Consider the following 16,479-nt stretch of genomic DNA (forward strand, 5'->3'; position numbering starts at 1 on the left):
CGTTAGGATGGGCCTTAATCCAATACAACTGGTGTCCCTGTAAGAACAGGAAATTTGGACACACAAGGAGACACCAGGGGTGCATGTGCTCAGAGGAAGGACCACGTGAGGACACAGCGAGAAGGCAGCTGTCTGCAGGGCAAGGAGAGAGGCCTCAGAAGAAACAACATTGATCTTGGACATCTAGCCTCCAGTAACGTGAGGACAAAAACTTCTGTTGTTTAAATGGGACCTAAATAAACTTAAAAGCTTTTGCACAGCAAAGGAAACCATAAACAAAACGAAAAGACAACCTACAGAATGGGAGAAAATATTTGCAGACGATGTGACCGAGAAGGGAATTAATCTCCAAAACATACAAACAGCTCATACAGCTCAATATCAAAAAAACAAACAACCCAATCGAAAAATGGGCAGAAGATCTAAATAGACATTTCTTCAAAGAAGACATACAGATGGCCAAAACGCACATGAAAAGATGCTCAATATCACTAATTATTAGAGAAATGCAAATCAAAACTATAATGAGGTATCACCTCACACCGGTCAGAACAGCCATCATCAGAAAGTCTAAAAATAATAAATGCTAGAGAGGGTGTGGAGAAAAGGGAACCCTCCTACACTGTTGGTGGGAATGTAAATTGGTGCAGCCACTATGGAGAACAGTACGGAGGTTCCTTAAACAACTAAAATTAGAGTTGACCTATGATCCAGCAATCCCACTCCTGGGCATATATCTGGAGAAAACTCTAATTTGAAAAGAAACGTGCATCCCAGTGTTCACTGCAGCTCTATTTACAATAATAGCCAAGACATGGAAACAACCTAAATGTCCATTGAATGGATAAAGAAGATGTGGTATAGATATACAATGGAATATTACTCAGCCATAAAAAAGAATGAAATAGTGCCATTTGCAGCAACATGGATGGACCTAGAGATTATCATACTAACTGAAGTAAGTCAGAGAAAGACAAATATCATATGTCACTTATACATGGAATCTAAAAAAAATGATACAAATGAACTTATATACAAAACAGAAATAGACCCATAGACATAGAAGAGAAACTCATGGTTACCAAAGGGAAAAGGGGTGGGGATAAATTAGGAGCTTGGGATTAACATATATACACTACTATTATAAAATAGATAACCAACAAGGACCTACTCTATAGCACAGGGAGCTATACTCAATATTTTGTAATAAGCTGTAAGGGAAAAGAACCTGAAAAAGAATATATTTACATATGTATGTACAATATAACTGAATCGCTTTGCTGTACACCTGAAACTAACACAACATTGTAAATCAACTGTACTTCAATAAAAAAAGAAAAAAGAAATAACAGTAGAAAAGATAAGCACCAGAAAAAAAATTTCTGTTGTTTAAGTCACCCAGTTTGTAGTACTTTGTTATGGCAGCCCTAACAAACTAACATGCCACCTCTTGAATCTGGGCTGGCTGTGCAACCAGCTTTGGCCTCACAAGAAAATGCAACTTTTGCTTTGTCTTGGAACCCTGCCAAATGGCCCTGTGAACAAGCTGGAATTAGCCTTTTGAGGATGAGAGACCACCGGAGCAGAGACAAGATGTCCCAGCTGGGACTGTCTTGGACCAGCCAGTCCCCAGCCAGCCCCACAGGTGACTGCAGACAGATGAGTGAACCCAGCCAAGAAAAGAAGAATCGCCCAGCTGAACCCAGCTTGAATTGCTGACCCACAGGATCATGAGCTAAAGAAGTGGCTTTAAGCCCCTCACTTTTGAGGGGCTTTGTTGTATAGTAAAAGCAAACTGATACAGTCAGGCTAGAATTCACCCGTTTTCCCTCCCCAAGGTCAGTCACTTTCTCGTTTAATTGGTCCTTCCTGAGTATCCTTTTCACCCACCCTCAGTGCCCTGAGCACCAGAGGTCTAGGCACAGGCAGAAGAAGGGCTGAAGGTCCCCTGGCCCTGGAAGGATGCCGTTAAAGGGACCACCAGCCTCAGCGAGGCACCCAAGGCCTGGACCTACCTGAGGAGCTTGGGCACCGTGAACCTGAAGACATCACTGATGATGAGGCTGAGGGTCCCCAGGAGAAAGGTGGAGCGGCCCACCTGCCAGATGGCCCTCAGCAGTGGGCCCCTCTTGCCCCCTTGTTGCTGTAGGAGGGTCTCCATCTCTGGGGTCTCCGCACAACGGTTTCCTTTCCTTTTAAATGCTGTCGCCTTGGTGTGCCTTAGGGGAGAGGAGAAATCAGCTCTGGGTCCTTGTAATAGACTGAATGTTTGGGTCTCCCCCACCCCCACCTCACCACCACCCAAATTCACGTTGAAACTAATCCCCAGTGTGATGGTATTAGGAGGTGAGACCTTTGGGAGGTGATTAGGTCATGCAGGTGCAGCCCTCATGAATGGGATTAGTGCCCTTATAAGAAAAACCCTGGAGAGTGCCCTCAGGTGTAACCCCATTTCATACATGAAAAAACTGAGGTTCAGAAGGTAAACTTGTCCAAGGGCACACAGCTGAGAAGTGTAAGAACTGGGATTGGATCCCAACCTTCAGAGCCCAGCACTTTTTGATCCCTTACGCAGCCCTCCCCTTCTTCCACAACCAGCCAGCCCTGAGGTAGTTTAGAACTGGTTCAGAATGGGTTTAGAATCACAGATGAGGTCTGTGGGCCTGGCACACCTGGTCTGAATGAAACCACAGATGGAAGCTCAGGCAGCCATGATGCCTAAGATCCCTGGCCCGTGATCATCATCAGAGGCCACAGGGAGAGGAAGGGGGGAAGGAGGGAGGAGGGAGAAGAGGAGGGGAGGAAGCCAGAGGGCCTTTCTGGAAGCAGGCTGGTCCTAGGCCATAGGGAGAGGCTGGCAGTGATGCAGCTACTGACAGCGCAGTTGCTGTGTGGCCTTGGGCAGGCCGCTCCCCTCTCTGTCTTCATATGCAAAAGGATGGGGCTGGCCCCACTCTCTGAGTCCCTTCCAGCTCTGACAACCTACGGGGTTATCAGAATTTCAGTGCTGTTTTCAGAGCTGGGACCCAGGGCCAGGCACTGGGATCAGCCCTTTACACACACAAGCTCATCAACTCCTCTCGACCTCCCTGCCCCATGGGTGTCATGGGGTCCCCATTTTACCTCGGAGGAGACTGAGGCTCTGAGAGGTGGTGACAGGTGCCCGAGATCACACATCGAGGACGGAGCAGGGATTTGAGCCCAGATCTTGACTCACGATTCACATAGAGCCTCTTTGTGAGCCCCACACCCCCCACCCAAAAATTAAAAAGAAAAGAAAAAGAAAAAAAAACCCTTGATGAGTGCAGGTACCCAGGCCCTCATTAACAAGATCAAGGTCTCACCCCTCACCCCTTGACCCGGCTTGTTGTTTAGTTTGGCATCTCTGGAGAGTTGTGGCTTGGCCTCCGTCATGAGCTGGGCATGCCTGCCGCTCACGTCTTGGTATTTGGGTCTTGAATGCCAAAAGGATGTTACCTTCTTATAAAGGCCACCCCTGACCACCCCTCCCCATCGGATCCCATCATGTAATTCATTGCCTTCATAGCCATGTGCACTGTCTCCAACTCTCTCCTTTTCTTATCTGTTCTGTTAGAACTCCAGGTGGGTGGACTTTTTTTTCCCATAAAACCCTTCAATGGTTTAATAAAAACTCTCCATTCCTAGACACAGTCTTGCATGGCCTGGCCCCTGCCCACCTCCCCACTTCATCCTGGTCCTCTCTGGTTTTCTTTTTTCTTTCTTTGTTTTTAAATTAATTAATTTATTTTTGGCTGTGTTGGGTCTTCGTTGTGGTGCGCGGGCTTCTCATTGCGGTGGCTTCTCTTGTTGCGGAGCACGGGCTCTAGGACCACAGGCTTCAGAAGTTGTGGCACTCGGGCTCAGTAGTTGTGGCACACGGGCTTAGTTGCTCTGCGGCATGTGGGATCTGCCCGGACCAGGGCTCAAACCCGTGTCCCCTGCATTGGCAGGCGGATTCTTAACCACTGTACCACCAGGGAAGTCCCTCTCTGGTTTTCTTTCAGCTCCTTGACACATCCACAACTTACCTTTCTCAGGACTTCAGCACAGACTGTCCATGGTCTGGAATGTCTCTGCCCTGCTCTTCCCAAGGCTTGACTTCAATTTCAACATCACCTCCTCAAAGACACTTTCCCTGCTGGCTCCAACTAAAGTAGCTCTGGTCCTCTATCCCAGTCCCTTGTTTTTTGTCCCAGCATTTACTTCAACTTGCAATTATCTGTCTTCTCCACCAAAAATCAGCTTTCTGGAACAAGAGGCCACAGCTGTCTTGTTTACTGCTGTATCCCCAGCATCAAAACAGGGCCTGGCACAGATCAGGCACTGAATCAAGCACTCACTACCTGGGAATAGACTGAACTTTTCAAGATCTCCTCGTGACACTGGACTTAACCTGTTGGTTGCTTTTACTAGAACCGGGTGCTAGTCTCTTGGGCCAGTTTTAACAGATATGAGTTTCCTGTTGTCCAGCAAAGCAAACCGCCTAGCCCCACTCCACCTGAACGAGTTGAAGGATCAGTGGTGTGCCTGGGCCTCATTTTTCAGAGAGGTGGGTTGAGACCCCGGAAGTCAGCCTTTTTACCCCCAAGGCCCAGCCAGCAGTGTGAATACCCCTCCACCACAAGCCGGATGTCCAGTCCCTCCCTCCCTCCCCCTCAAGAATCCTCTCAGCATCTCCTCAGGATGGAGGGGAGGGACAAATCGCAGCAGGCAGTCCAAAGGAAAAGTGGTATTTTTAGCACAAGAGGCTATAAGGAACCAGTCTTTACCACCTGGTTTGCTAAGAAATAAGCAAATGTTAATTTTCTACCCGTCTTGAAGCCTACCCCCGCCCCCCAGCCTCCCCTTCCGGTATTTGCAATTCAGCCATTTTTCTAACCCTGCGCTCACCTCTCTCCCTTGTCACCTCTGTAGCCCTGAGATGTGGCCTCTCCTTGGCGCCCACAATTTGCCTGGGGTTGGGCCAGGTCGGAGGCAAGGCCAGCATGGCGTCCACGCCGCGCGCCTCGATGCCAAATGTTGGGTGCTGGTCCTGACTCGGCTGGTGCCGCACACCCACTGGGCTGGGCGACCACTGGGCAAGTGCCAACCAGGGCCACCCCCCCCTCCGGCCCCGCCCAAAGTGGAACTCAGGTGGGTAGGCTTTCTGCTTGTATTTTCTTTTTACTTGTATTTCCCCCAGCACCTAGTTCAGCACCTGAATGCATAGGTGCTCAATAAATACTTGTCCAGTGAATGGGAAAAAACAGATGGAGTGATGTGTGCAAAGGGCCTGCTGCTTGATATTGATAAAGATTTGTGGAAGGAAGGAAGGAAGGGAAGGAGGGAGGGAGGGAGGAAGGAAATGATTTGGTTTGGTTGATAGAACCTGGCCTTTGAGCAGGAAAACCGAGGTCCAAATGCCCTTCCCTCTGAGCCTCAGTGTTCCCATCCATAAAATGGGGTGGGTGAAGAGACCACTGCGAAAGCCTCTTTCCAGCTGGATGTTTTGCTCTGTTCTGTTCTAGCTGCTCACCCCAAAATTCTGAGTCACTGTGTTCAGCCTGCAGGCTTGGGAACAAACCTCTTCCTTTCTAGCTGGTCTCACTTTCCATCAGGGAAGGTCTCTAGACTGGTGGCTGGTCTTTGGTCTGTGGTCCCAAAGCCATTTAGTGCAGGACCCAAAAATGACCACAGGCCAAGGCAGGGGGTGAGTGGCCAGGTGTAAGCTGGGGGATATAAAAGGGAGTGGTGGCGACTGCAGCTCACATGCCCTGTTCAGTGGGGAAGCTGCTACCCAGATCCACCCTCCTGTTGCCATGCAGGGATGTGGCCCAGTACTGCCATTCTACTTTAAGAGAGGCCAAAATTCCAGATTTTCATGTGACATCTCCAACATTTTAAATGTTGGCAACTTATTAAAAAACAAAACAAAACAAAAAAACCTTAAACAACAAGAACAACAAGACACCATGCTGGCCAAACACACCTGTGACCGACTTGGCCAGCAGACAGATTGGTCTGTGACCTCTTAAGATGACGTCCTCTCCCTTCCCCCGAAGGTTGCAAAATATTTTAGTAATAAAACCAAAGTTCTCTTGGTGTGTAATCAGTCAGCTTAGAAAATGCCTGAGCCAGATCTCTGTATAACACTGCCATCCTCCTCTCTTCCTGTCAGTTGTTCACGGATTCTCAAACTGTTCTGGAGAATGTTTCTATGTGCTAGCTCTAACACTGGGTGACTATCATTCCCAGGCTGGCAGGGGAGGCCAGAGCTGGGAGAGGGTAGACAAGACCTCCAGGGTCCTTTTGAATTAATTCTGCCACTCAAAACTCACTTAAGCTGTGCTTAAACTCACAGTACAGCAAGATATGCCTGGGGTGAGAGCGAGAGCTGCTGTTTTGATTTGCTCATATTACTTACCCCTTTTGAAAAACATACTCCTTTCCTTTGGGGAGCAGCTCCTCCCCTCCCTGTGTGGCTCTGAAGGGACCACCAATTACGGGGCCTGCTCTCCAGCCATGGGATTGGCCCCTGAGAGGAACGTGATTCAAGCCAGCCAATAAAAGGCCTTCCTTGGGATTTTCTATGTGGATGGTAGTAGGGGTTGCTGAGTTGGCATGATACAGCACAGGCCTTATGGAGAGACCAGTGCCCAGACAACAGCTGAGCTGAGAGACGGAGGGAAAGAATTTGGACATCATGCAAGTCCTGGATCCAGCCACACCTGAGGCCAGACCTACCTTCTCAGCTATGTGAGCCAGCAGACTCTGTCTCTCTCTGGCTCCTTCTAATTTGTGGGATTTAGCCACCTATAACAAACACCACAAAATCATAGAGTATGCAGGGGAACCCTGTAACTCTTCCCACAGAGCTACTTTTGTCTGTGCCCTGAAATACCTGGCTCCAGGGAGGTCAAGCGACTTGTCCAAGGTCATCAACCACTCGATGGCAGGGCTACATTTAACCCGGGTTTAATTAATCCTATTTGAGAGCTTATTTCTCTAGACCAAAGTTTCACAAACCAGGTTCCTCAGGCTCTGAGCACTTCACAGAAGTTTCCAGAGATGCCAGAGAGGGCAAGAGTGAGGTAGAGTGGGCAGGACTAGAAAGAGATTGAAATCCTCTGGATAACTGATATTGCTGGAACTTTTACCATTTTTAAGAAATTCGCTAAGTTCTTTTCTATAAATCTTTTTTTTTTTTTTCATCTCCCACAAGCTATGAGCTAGGGCTAATGGTATCCCCCTTGAACATATAAGAAAACTAAAGGACAGGAAACTAATCACTCAGGTTAAGTAATAAGTGAGTAGTTGCCTGCATGTTATGGACCATACCTACCTCTCCACCCCCAGTCTTAAAATAGTCCTTCTGTTCCCTGCCTCCATCCCACCATCCGAGCTTCCTTCTGGGAGCCTAGAGAGGCTCCCCCTCTGTCAATATCCTTTTGGAACCTGCAAAGCACTCTGGGAGGAAAAGCATCTTGAGCCCGACCTGCTAATGCTTAGTGAGGTCAGCTGACAGGGAGGGGACCGTGGCGGTGGAGCCTGGAGTAGGGGCGTGGTTGTATTTGGGGTCAAGTGATTTGCTAACCAAGCTTCGGGCTGAGCTCCCATCTTCCACACACTCACCGCTGGGCTGCACTGCAGTTCCTTGTCCATTCTTTTTCAAGCTGGGAAACAAGTTCTTCTGAGGAGTTTTCTCTCCCAAGCGACCAGAGGTCTTTTGGTCCCAGCGGCCTCCAGTAGCCCCTCCAAACTAACCTGTAAAAGAGGATCACCAGAGCAAGCGCCTCCTGTGTCCACCCCTGAAGGGTCCTAGCTTGGTAGCTGTGTGACCCTAGGTAAGTCACTTTACCTCTCTGCACCTCTGCTGGCCCCTCGGTACAAGGAAAGCAATTTACCTAACTGCACTAACACTGGAGGGCACTTCTCGGTCTACAAAGAACATCTCATTTAATTCTCACGTGAGCCTATACAGTAGATTACTATTGATCCATTTTACAGAAAAGAAAGAAAACAGAGGCTCAGAGAGATTAAGTGACTTAACCAAAGGGTGACCTGTGACAGGGGAAATAAACCTCCCTAGGAGTCAGAAGTCCAAAGTTGAAAACTATTACTGTGGAGGAAACCTGAACTCCTCCCTCAGCTTTAAATGTACCCATTCTCCTCCTCGGTCACTGCTCCAGCCACCTGGCCTCAGGACCTTTGCACATGCACGTCACTCTGCTTAAAACTTTTTCCCTGCCACTTCTTACTTGTCCTTCACCTCTGGCCTAGACCTGATTTCCTTAAAAGCCCACTTGATGACCCCCCACACCCAAGTCCAGGTAGAATCTCCCATTGCAAGATCCTCTAGTTTCCTGAGCTTTTTCTTTATAATGCTTGCTGCAATTATCATTATTTAATTTTTCAGTCTGATTATTTATTTAGTCTTTCTCCTCCACTGGACAGTAAGCTCCATAGGGGCAAAGACAGTACTTGCCTTGATTCTCCCTCTTCTGTATCCTCACATCCTGGCTCAGGGCACAAGATTTGTCAAATAAACATCACTACTTTTCAGCCCTGTGACCTTGGGCAAGTCAGTGCCCAGCAATGGACCTCAATTTTCTCACCTTAAAATAGGAGTGTTTCCCAGCGCTTGGGACTGGTATATGAGATGACTGTAGTTGGTGCATTGTTGGAGGAGGTCGAGAGGATGTGACCACTTGTGAACCCGTGACCTGGACCCAGGCAATCTGAGCCTCCTCCCTCCCCTGTCCTTGGAATGTACATTCCGACCACTGGTCTCACACTAGGAGCTACTTCAAGAATGCAATAGTTAAGTGTTATACCATCTGGACGGTGTATATGTCTGAACCCTGTTAAGGCCTCTGTAAACTGTTGAGATTCTGGTGGGCAGGTGCGGAGAGCTACTCATATTGCGGCGCCCAAGACAAGCCTCATATGTAAGTTCTCTTGCTTGTTAACCCTGCCTCCTACCAGTCTGGAGTGGCTGCCTCTTTCTTCCATCTCTCCAAGCCTACCGTCTACTGGGGACAGTTTTCAAACCAACACGCACACACAAGAAATTAACGACTGCAGACTTCCACAGCAGGAGTGTTCTTAACTTTTTAGGTCTCTTTCATCTTTCTCCTGACACCAAGGAGAAGGTCTTGTTTGGAGCTGGTCTTGATCTCCTCTTTGAGACTTTTCCGGTTCCCTTTTCTAATGCAGAGCAAACTCAGGCAAGCAACAGTTTGGATCCAGAAATCATTCACAATACTTGGTTTTCACTAAAATTATTTTTGGTGTTCTACATGGCAAGGGATTCTAGATTTTTCTGATTTTGGTAGAGATAGAAAGTTTCCTTTTCAAAAGGTTATTAAAGTAGAAAAAGTGAGTTGATTTAAAGAAAATTCATTAAGTAAATAGAGTATGAGTGATACCCCAATAAGGCAAAAAGCTTGAAGAATGGTCCGTAAGTACCTACATTTGGGAAACAGAGGGCTAGATTCTCTCTGGAGAGTTTAGCAGATTTCTATGCTCTTTTCACCAATTCCACACCCTCAGAGTATCCTATTCTTCATTTATTTAACAACCACTTTATATAATACTCATTATGGGCCAGATCCTGTTCTAAGTGTTTCACAAACCTTATCTCATTTAATCCTCAAAGCCCTATGAGGTAGATGCTATTATGATCCTCATTCTACAAGTGCAGAGACTGAGGCAAAGAGAGGTTAAGTAGCTTGCCCAAGGTCACACAGCCAGGAAGTGGTGGGGCTGGGATTCATATCTAGGTGCGACTGTGATCTGACTGTGGTGTGGTCAGGAGAGGGCCCAGTAGGTGGGCACATCCTGGTGTGCTGACCCTGGGGAAACATCTGTCTTCTCCACCAGCCTGGGAGCCTCTAGTGAGTAAAGAATTGGTGTTGTACGTCCTCATCCTTGGTGCTTAGCACATAATAGGTGCTTATTAAATGTTGGTGGAATGACTAGATAGAGATATGATTTTATTGAGTGCCTTCCATGTACAAGCACTAAGCACTTTACATTTAATGAAGGTAGTGCTGTTCCCATTTTACAGAGGGGAAAACTGAGACTCCGAATGCTTGTGATATGGCCAGCTAAGAGACAGAGTCAGGATTCAAACTCAGATCTCACCCCAGTGAGTGAGTGGGAATGGGATGTGGATGGTGGACACACTAAAATCTGAGAAGGAAGCATGGAGGCTGGGATGGAGAAAGCCTGGCTGACCTTGGTAGGCTTCGGAGGAAACCTCCTGGGGCAAAAGCTGTGATGACAAATAAGAGGAGCAAATGCAGGTGAGTGGGAGCACCACCCCAGCCCCTTCCCTGCTACTTTACTTACCCAGAAACCCACCAGAACATGGCCTTGGAGGGGAAGGAGGCCCCAGCCTTTGGACATGGATTCTGCAAAGACAAATGATTTAGAAGGGGGAGGACTTGGTCTCATAATCCATGGCCATATGTGGTAAGGAGAACCAAGGGCAGGAAGACAGGATGAACTGACCACAAGCTTAATACTGAAAGCACAGACTGAGATGTCCTGCCTACTTATCTACAGTAGATACCAAAGGGCATGGTGCTTCCTAGCAGGCAAGCCAAAAAGGGATTCGGCCACAGGACTGAAAGTGCCTACAAGGTAAGAACGAACAGTTGCTCAGAACAACTTTAGTAATACTGAGACCAAGAAGTTCTCAAAGCAAGGACCATGCATGACACAGACAAGATGTCCTCAACAATATCCTTCAGTGAATGTGGAAAGGAGGTGAAGAGGAAGTGAGATTTTACCAGCAGCTCCAGGAAGACCGCACAGATTTATACTCTTCATCAATAGGGCATGAGAGTGCCCATTTTACCACATCTTTGCCATCGCAGCTTGTTATCAATTTTTAATTTTTTTTCTGCTACTCTCACTGGAAAAAGTCCTATTACAGTTTTAACTTAATTGTTCAAACCGTTGAGCATCTTTTTAGATGATTTCTCAGCTCAGCTGTCTTTTTCTCAGAGAATTCTTTCCTGATTTCACAGACTTATTCAGTGTTACCTGTTGTAAACTCTCATGGACCATGGACTTCTCCTGCAGAGCATTTCTACTGGGCAAGTCACTTTAATCTTGAATCTTTACAACCAGTCCCAGTTGCAATTTTCCACACGTTTGTGTAATTGTGTGATTAACGTCTACTTCCCCTACTTGGGTGTTAGCTACATGAGGACAGAGACATCGCTTGTTCACCATAGGTCCTCAGTACCGAGCTGGGGCATAGAGCATGTTGGCAAACTGCAGCGCCCAGGCCAAATCCGGCCCACTGCCTGTCTCTGTGAATAAAATTTTATTGGAACACAGCCATGCTCCTTTGTTGACATAGTGTCTGTGTCTGCTTTTGTGCTATGAAAGCAGGCTTGAGTAGTTGCCATACAGACACTGTATGGCCCACAAAGCCTAAAATATTTTCTATCTTGGACAGAAAGAGTTGGCCAACCCATGGAATAGAGTAGACATGTAATATGCTTTTGGCTGAATGAATAAAAAATCAAAGGCCTGTGCTCTAGTTTAACTTCCTTCCATCACTTGGGGGGGCTGAGATGGAACAGAAGAGGGACAGGGACAAGCAAGGCACTGGGTTGGAGATGTGGTGACTTACAGGCTGCGGGGGCCTTTTAGGGAAGAAGGGCGGTTGATCGGCGAAGCAAGACAGCGCAAACTCTGCCACCACCAGAGACAAGTACAGGTAGGTTGACAGGTGGCGGAAGGGGTCACTCTGGAAATCCTGTGGGAGAGAAAGCAGAAGACCCACTGAGTCTGGGCTCTTGAGGAGCAGAGATTGGGGAGGGTGTGGGGAAGGGGAGAAGGGGTGGAGGCTGAACAGGGTTTCTGATGCTGGGAGCAGTGCCCAGGCAGGGGGCCGGAGCCGCCAGGTTTGAAAGTCAGAACCCCCAGCGTTCCTGGGCTTCTCGAAAACACCTGGCTTATGCATATTCTGTCCATACAAATGGCAGGCGGGGTGTTTGCCCTTAGCCAGGTGACAACTGGCTTTAGGCACCGGGACATGAGTTGAAGGGACACTTTGCCTTTCTCCTTGTGCAATAAAGGACCCCCTTCCCCTCCCCCCACAATCTCCCGTCCCACTCCCTTGTGGCCAGTGTTCTCTGGTTTAAGAAGGGAGCTGGTTTCATGGAGCATTTACTCTGCCTCAGGCACATGCTGGAGTCTTTACATGCACTGTCTCATCAAGTTCCTCCCGACCCTGACCCCAGCTGGGGTTTACCTGCTCTGTGTTACTCGTTGGGAAACCAAAGCTCAGGGGAGTGATAGCACCTTGATCAAGGCCACACAGATGATCTGATCCAGATCATGAGCTTTTGCTGCAGTGCCATGATTGCTTTCGCATCCCTTGCCCCTTCTGGCCAGAGAACGCTAATTTTTTCCCCCATGCTCAGGTATGGGGTTTATGCAGAACTGATTCCATCCCAGGGGGTGGGCAGGTGATGGAGGCCTGACTAATGAGTACCATCTAGTCCCCTGGCTACTGATGGAACATAAGTCTGGAGCAATTGGGGCTCTTCTTGCCATCCCACTGGAAAATGAAGCAGAGCCAAGGGACAGAGAGAAATGGAGATCTGGTGGTGTTATTTAAATGTCTGGACCCTCTATGCCTGGCAGGTCCCAAGTCTATGAGCTAATAGATTCCCTTGGACTTTTTTTCCTTAAGCTAGTGTGAGTTGAGTTTTTGTGGCTTAAAACAAGAGCCCTAGCTTCAAATCATAATTTTTCTACTAAATTTTTATTTTTGTTTTTTGGGGGCAGATAGTAGACAGTCTGATATTCCAACTACATTATTCCCCATAGTGTCATTTTTACCATCGTTTCTACTGGAAAGTTTGTTCTGAATTTGGGTGAGATGGACTTGGCTCTGCAGACCTGAGCTGCATAACCTTGAGGAAGTCACTCACTTCTCTCAGCCTTAGTCTCCTCATCTTTAAAACAGGACGATTAGAATCTTCACTGGATTCCTGATGTCAAGTGCTTGCCACAGGGCCTGGCACATGGAGCTCCAGAGCATAGGTGATCCCAATAGTATTATTTCTATGCTGTGTTCCAAACAGCTAAATGATAAGTCAACTGTGGGAACCCATCCTTTCATAAATCAGTGGATGGCCTGTGGAATTTTCCCATTAGTTACAAAAATTGCTTTGTAAAGAAATCTGTCCTTAAGGACAGAAGGTGTTTCTCTGCCTTCTACTTTTATGAGCAGGACAGAGTAACCATTTGGCTCTTGAAATGATGACCAGCAGCCTCTGATGGGTTTCCTTATCCGACGTCTTGGGTGAGTGCGCCAGCTTTGCAAGTGGTTGCCAACTGGGAGATTTTGCCCCCAGGGGACATTTGCCATTGTCTGTAGACACAGGTTACTGTAATGGGGTGGTACTACTGGCATCTAGTGGGTGGAAGCCAGGGATGCTGTGCAACATCCTACAGTGCACAGGACACCTCCCCCACTGCCCCCACCCAAAAGAGAATTACGTAAAGGGTGCTGAGGTTGAGAAACGCTTGTTGAGGTTATACATTTTTCTCTGTGCAGCTCATGCCCTCTAACATGGAAACGCTGCCTCCCAGGTAGGGAAACAAATATGGGTGAGTGTGCAAAATGAGTGTGTAAATATGGATGTATGGGAGCACGGGTGAGGGTGAGAATAGGTGAGAATGAGGGGAAACGTGCAGGTACATGGAGTCAGAGTGAGTGCAGGTGTGTGCTGGAGGAGGCCATCCAGAGGACGTGACCGCTGGCTGACCTGTGAGCTGGACCCAGCAATTGGAGGCTCCTCACCCCTCCCCTGTCCTTGAAATGTGCATTGTGGCCACAGTGTTCCTGCACTAGGAACTACTTCAAGGATGCAGCCTTCCTTGAAAGAGCAATGTGTTGATGAGACCCTCTGGACAGTACATGTGACTGAACCCTGTTAAATCTTCTATAAACTGTTAAGATTCTGGCAGGTGGGTGCAGAGATCAACTTCTCTTGCATCGCCCAAGACAAGCCTCATAGGTAAGTTCCCTTGCTCGTTAAAATCGTCACCTACTGATCTGCAGTGGCTGCCTCTTTCTTTGGTCTCTTCTGGCCCTCCGTGTATGGGGCCGGTTTCTAATTTCACCCGGGAACCCCTGAGGTTTCAAACCAATAGTGTTTCAGTGCCTACGCAGTGTGTGTGAGTGTGTGCATGTGGGACATTTGTGCCTGAGTCCTGTAGGAGCTTGAAGGCATAGCCACACCTGGGTGGCAGCAAGTGTGAGTGGACGTGTGCAGGCGAGTGTGTGTGTTTGTGTGTTTGTGTGTGATGTTTCAGAGTCTGTGGTTGCGTGATGCGTGAATGGGTTCATACAAGTGTGTGCAAGTGAAGTGTGTGACTTGAGTGTGTAAGACAATGGGAATTTGTGTTGCTAAAAAGGTATGGGATGATGGGAACTTCTATGTGAAATGTGTTTGTGTGTCACTTGAGTTTAAGCACTTATGGTGTGTGTGTCTCTGTGTAGAGAATAAGCCATGGGTGGAAAGGCAAGGAGGAAGGATGGGACCCAAGGCCTGAAACTGCCCTACTGATTCCCAGGTGGCCCAGGCCCCCACTTACCCCTTGCGAGGCCTGCTGGGCGGTGCTGGTGGCTGGGAAGAGAAAGCAGAGCAGCCAGTACCCAAAGAGCACCCCGGACGCCTGGACCCCCTTCTTCCTCTCAGCGTGGATCAGGAACATGGCGAAGCTCTGGACCAGAGAGTCAGGTGGGAGGTGGACAGAGGCAGGGAAGGGTGGGGGAAGAGAGGGTAGGGAAGGAGCCCCGCTCTGCCCCATGCCCTCCACCAGGGCAGGAAAAGCAGCAGCTAGGAACAAGCCAGCAGGTCTGGGGATGTCATTTACCATTGTGGTGAGCCACACGGTGGGGTGTATGAGGAACTCTAGGGCCTGGGGTGTTCCCTGCCGGATTCTCCAAAGAGTCACAGACACGCTGGAGGTACACAGGATTATGAGGGCGAAGCCAAGCACCTGGGGAAACAAATTTGGATAAGGCTGGGGGTGGGGGGGAAGAAAGATGGCGGCCAACTGGACGGTGACCCCAGGTCCAATTGGACAGTGGCTCTGGATGGGGCACTGTAACGTACCAGTGTGATCACTGAACAGTGCTGACGTGAAAGAAAAAGCTGTAAGGGGTGATGCAGCTCAATCTTGACCTGTAACTGTCATATAAATAATGCACCACAAGGGCCCAAGCCAACTCGGTGGTATCCAAAATGCCAGCGGTGCTCCCATAATGCATGGGAGGATGCTTTAGGGATGAAGGAACAGCATGAAATGAAATTTACTCTCTAGGTGAAAAAGTTATACCCTCCTTAAGTCTCTTTCCCTCCCTACTATTAAATCAAGGAGGAACTCTCTGTTGGGACTGGTATGTCTCCAGGCCTGCTCTAAGACGCATTGGTCTCTCTTTTGAACAAGGGAAATCAAGAAAGTGGGCAGGGGGGAGGGGCAAGATGGCGGAAGAGTAAGACGCGGAGATCACCTTCCTTCCCACAGATACATTAGAAATACATCTACACGTGGAACTGCTCCTACAGAACACCCACTGAACGCTGGCAGAAGACGTCAGACCTCCCAAAAGAGCAATGTGGATGAAAGGCTCTTGGTGCTCCAGCCAGGCATCAGGGCTGTGCCTCTGAGGTGGGAGAGCCAACTTCAGGACACTGGTCCACAAGAGACCTCCCAGCTCCACGTAATACCAAACGGTGAAAATCTCTCAGAGATCTCCATCTCAACATCAAGACCCAGCTTCACTCAACGACCAGCAAGTTACAGTGCTGGACACCCTATGCCAAACAACTAGCAAGACAGGAACACAGCCCCATGCATTAACAGAGAGGCTGCCTAAAATCATAATAAGGCCACAGACACCCCAAAACACACCACCAGACGTGGACCTGCCCACCAGAAAGACAAGATCCAACCTCATCCACCAGAACACAGGCACTAGTCCCCTCCACCAGGAATGCTACACAACCCACTGAACCAACCTTAGCCACTGGGGACAGATACCAAAAACAACGGGAACTACGAACCTGCAGCCTGTGAAAAGGAGACCCCAAACACAGTAAGATAAGCAAAATGAGAAGACAAAAAAACACACAGCAGGTGAAGGAGCAGGGTCAAAACACACCAGACCTAACAAATGAAGAGGAAATAGTCAGTCTACCTGAAAAAGAATTCAGAATAATGATAGTAAAGATGATCCAAAATCTTGGAAATAGAATAGACAAAATGCAAGAAACATTAAACAAGGACGTAGAAGAACTAAAGACGAACCAAGCAACAATGAAAAACACAATAAATGAAATTAAAAATACTCTAGACGGGATCAATAGCAGAATAACTGAGGCAGAAGAACGGATAAGTGACCTGGAAGATAAAATGGTGGAAATAACTACTGCAGAC

At 48.1% G+C, this 16,479-nt stretch overlaps 1 protein-coding gene across 4 annotated transcripts in view; it reads right to left on the reverse strand.

Moving 5' to 3' along the window:
• Positions 1-16,479, reverse strand: part of ABCC6 (ATP binding cassette subfamily C member 6) — a 61,697-nt gene that overhangs the window by 38,046 nt on the left and 7,172 nt on the right. For all 4 annotated transcript variants that reach the window (XM_061208777.1, XM_061208776.1, XM_061208775.1 and 1 more), the window contains 6 exons: positions 14,914-15,039; positions 14,632-14,760; positions 11,651-11,776; positions 10,354-10,415; positions 7,633-7,764; positions 2,016-2,219 (listed from right to left, as the gene is read on the reverse strand). In XM_061208777.1, coding sequence (XP_061064760.1) covers positions 2,016-2,219; positions 7,633-7,764; positions 10,354-10,415; positions 11,651-11,776; positions 14,632-14,760; positions 14,914-15,039 — 779 coding nt within the window. The remainder of the gene's footprint in view (positions 1-2,015; positions 2,220-7,632; positions 7,765-10,353; positions 10,416-11,650; positions 11,777-14,631; positions 14,761-14,913; positions 15,040-16,479) is intronic.

The sequence above is a fragment of the Eubalaena glacialis genome, chromosome 13 (assembly GCF_028564815.1).
Source record: "Eubalaena glacialis isolate mEubGla1 chromosome 13, mEubGla1.1.hap2.+ XY, whole genome shotgun sequence".
NCBI lineage: Eukaryota > Metazoa > Chordata > Mammalia > Artiodactyla > Balaenidae > Eubalaena > Eubalaena glacialis.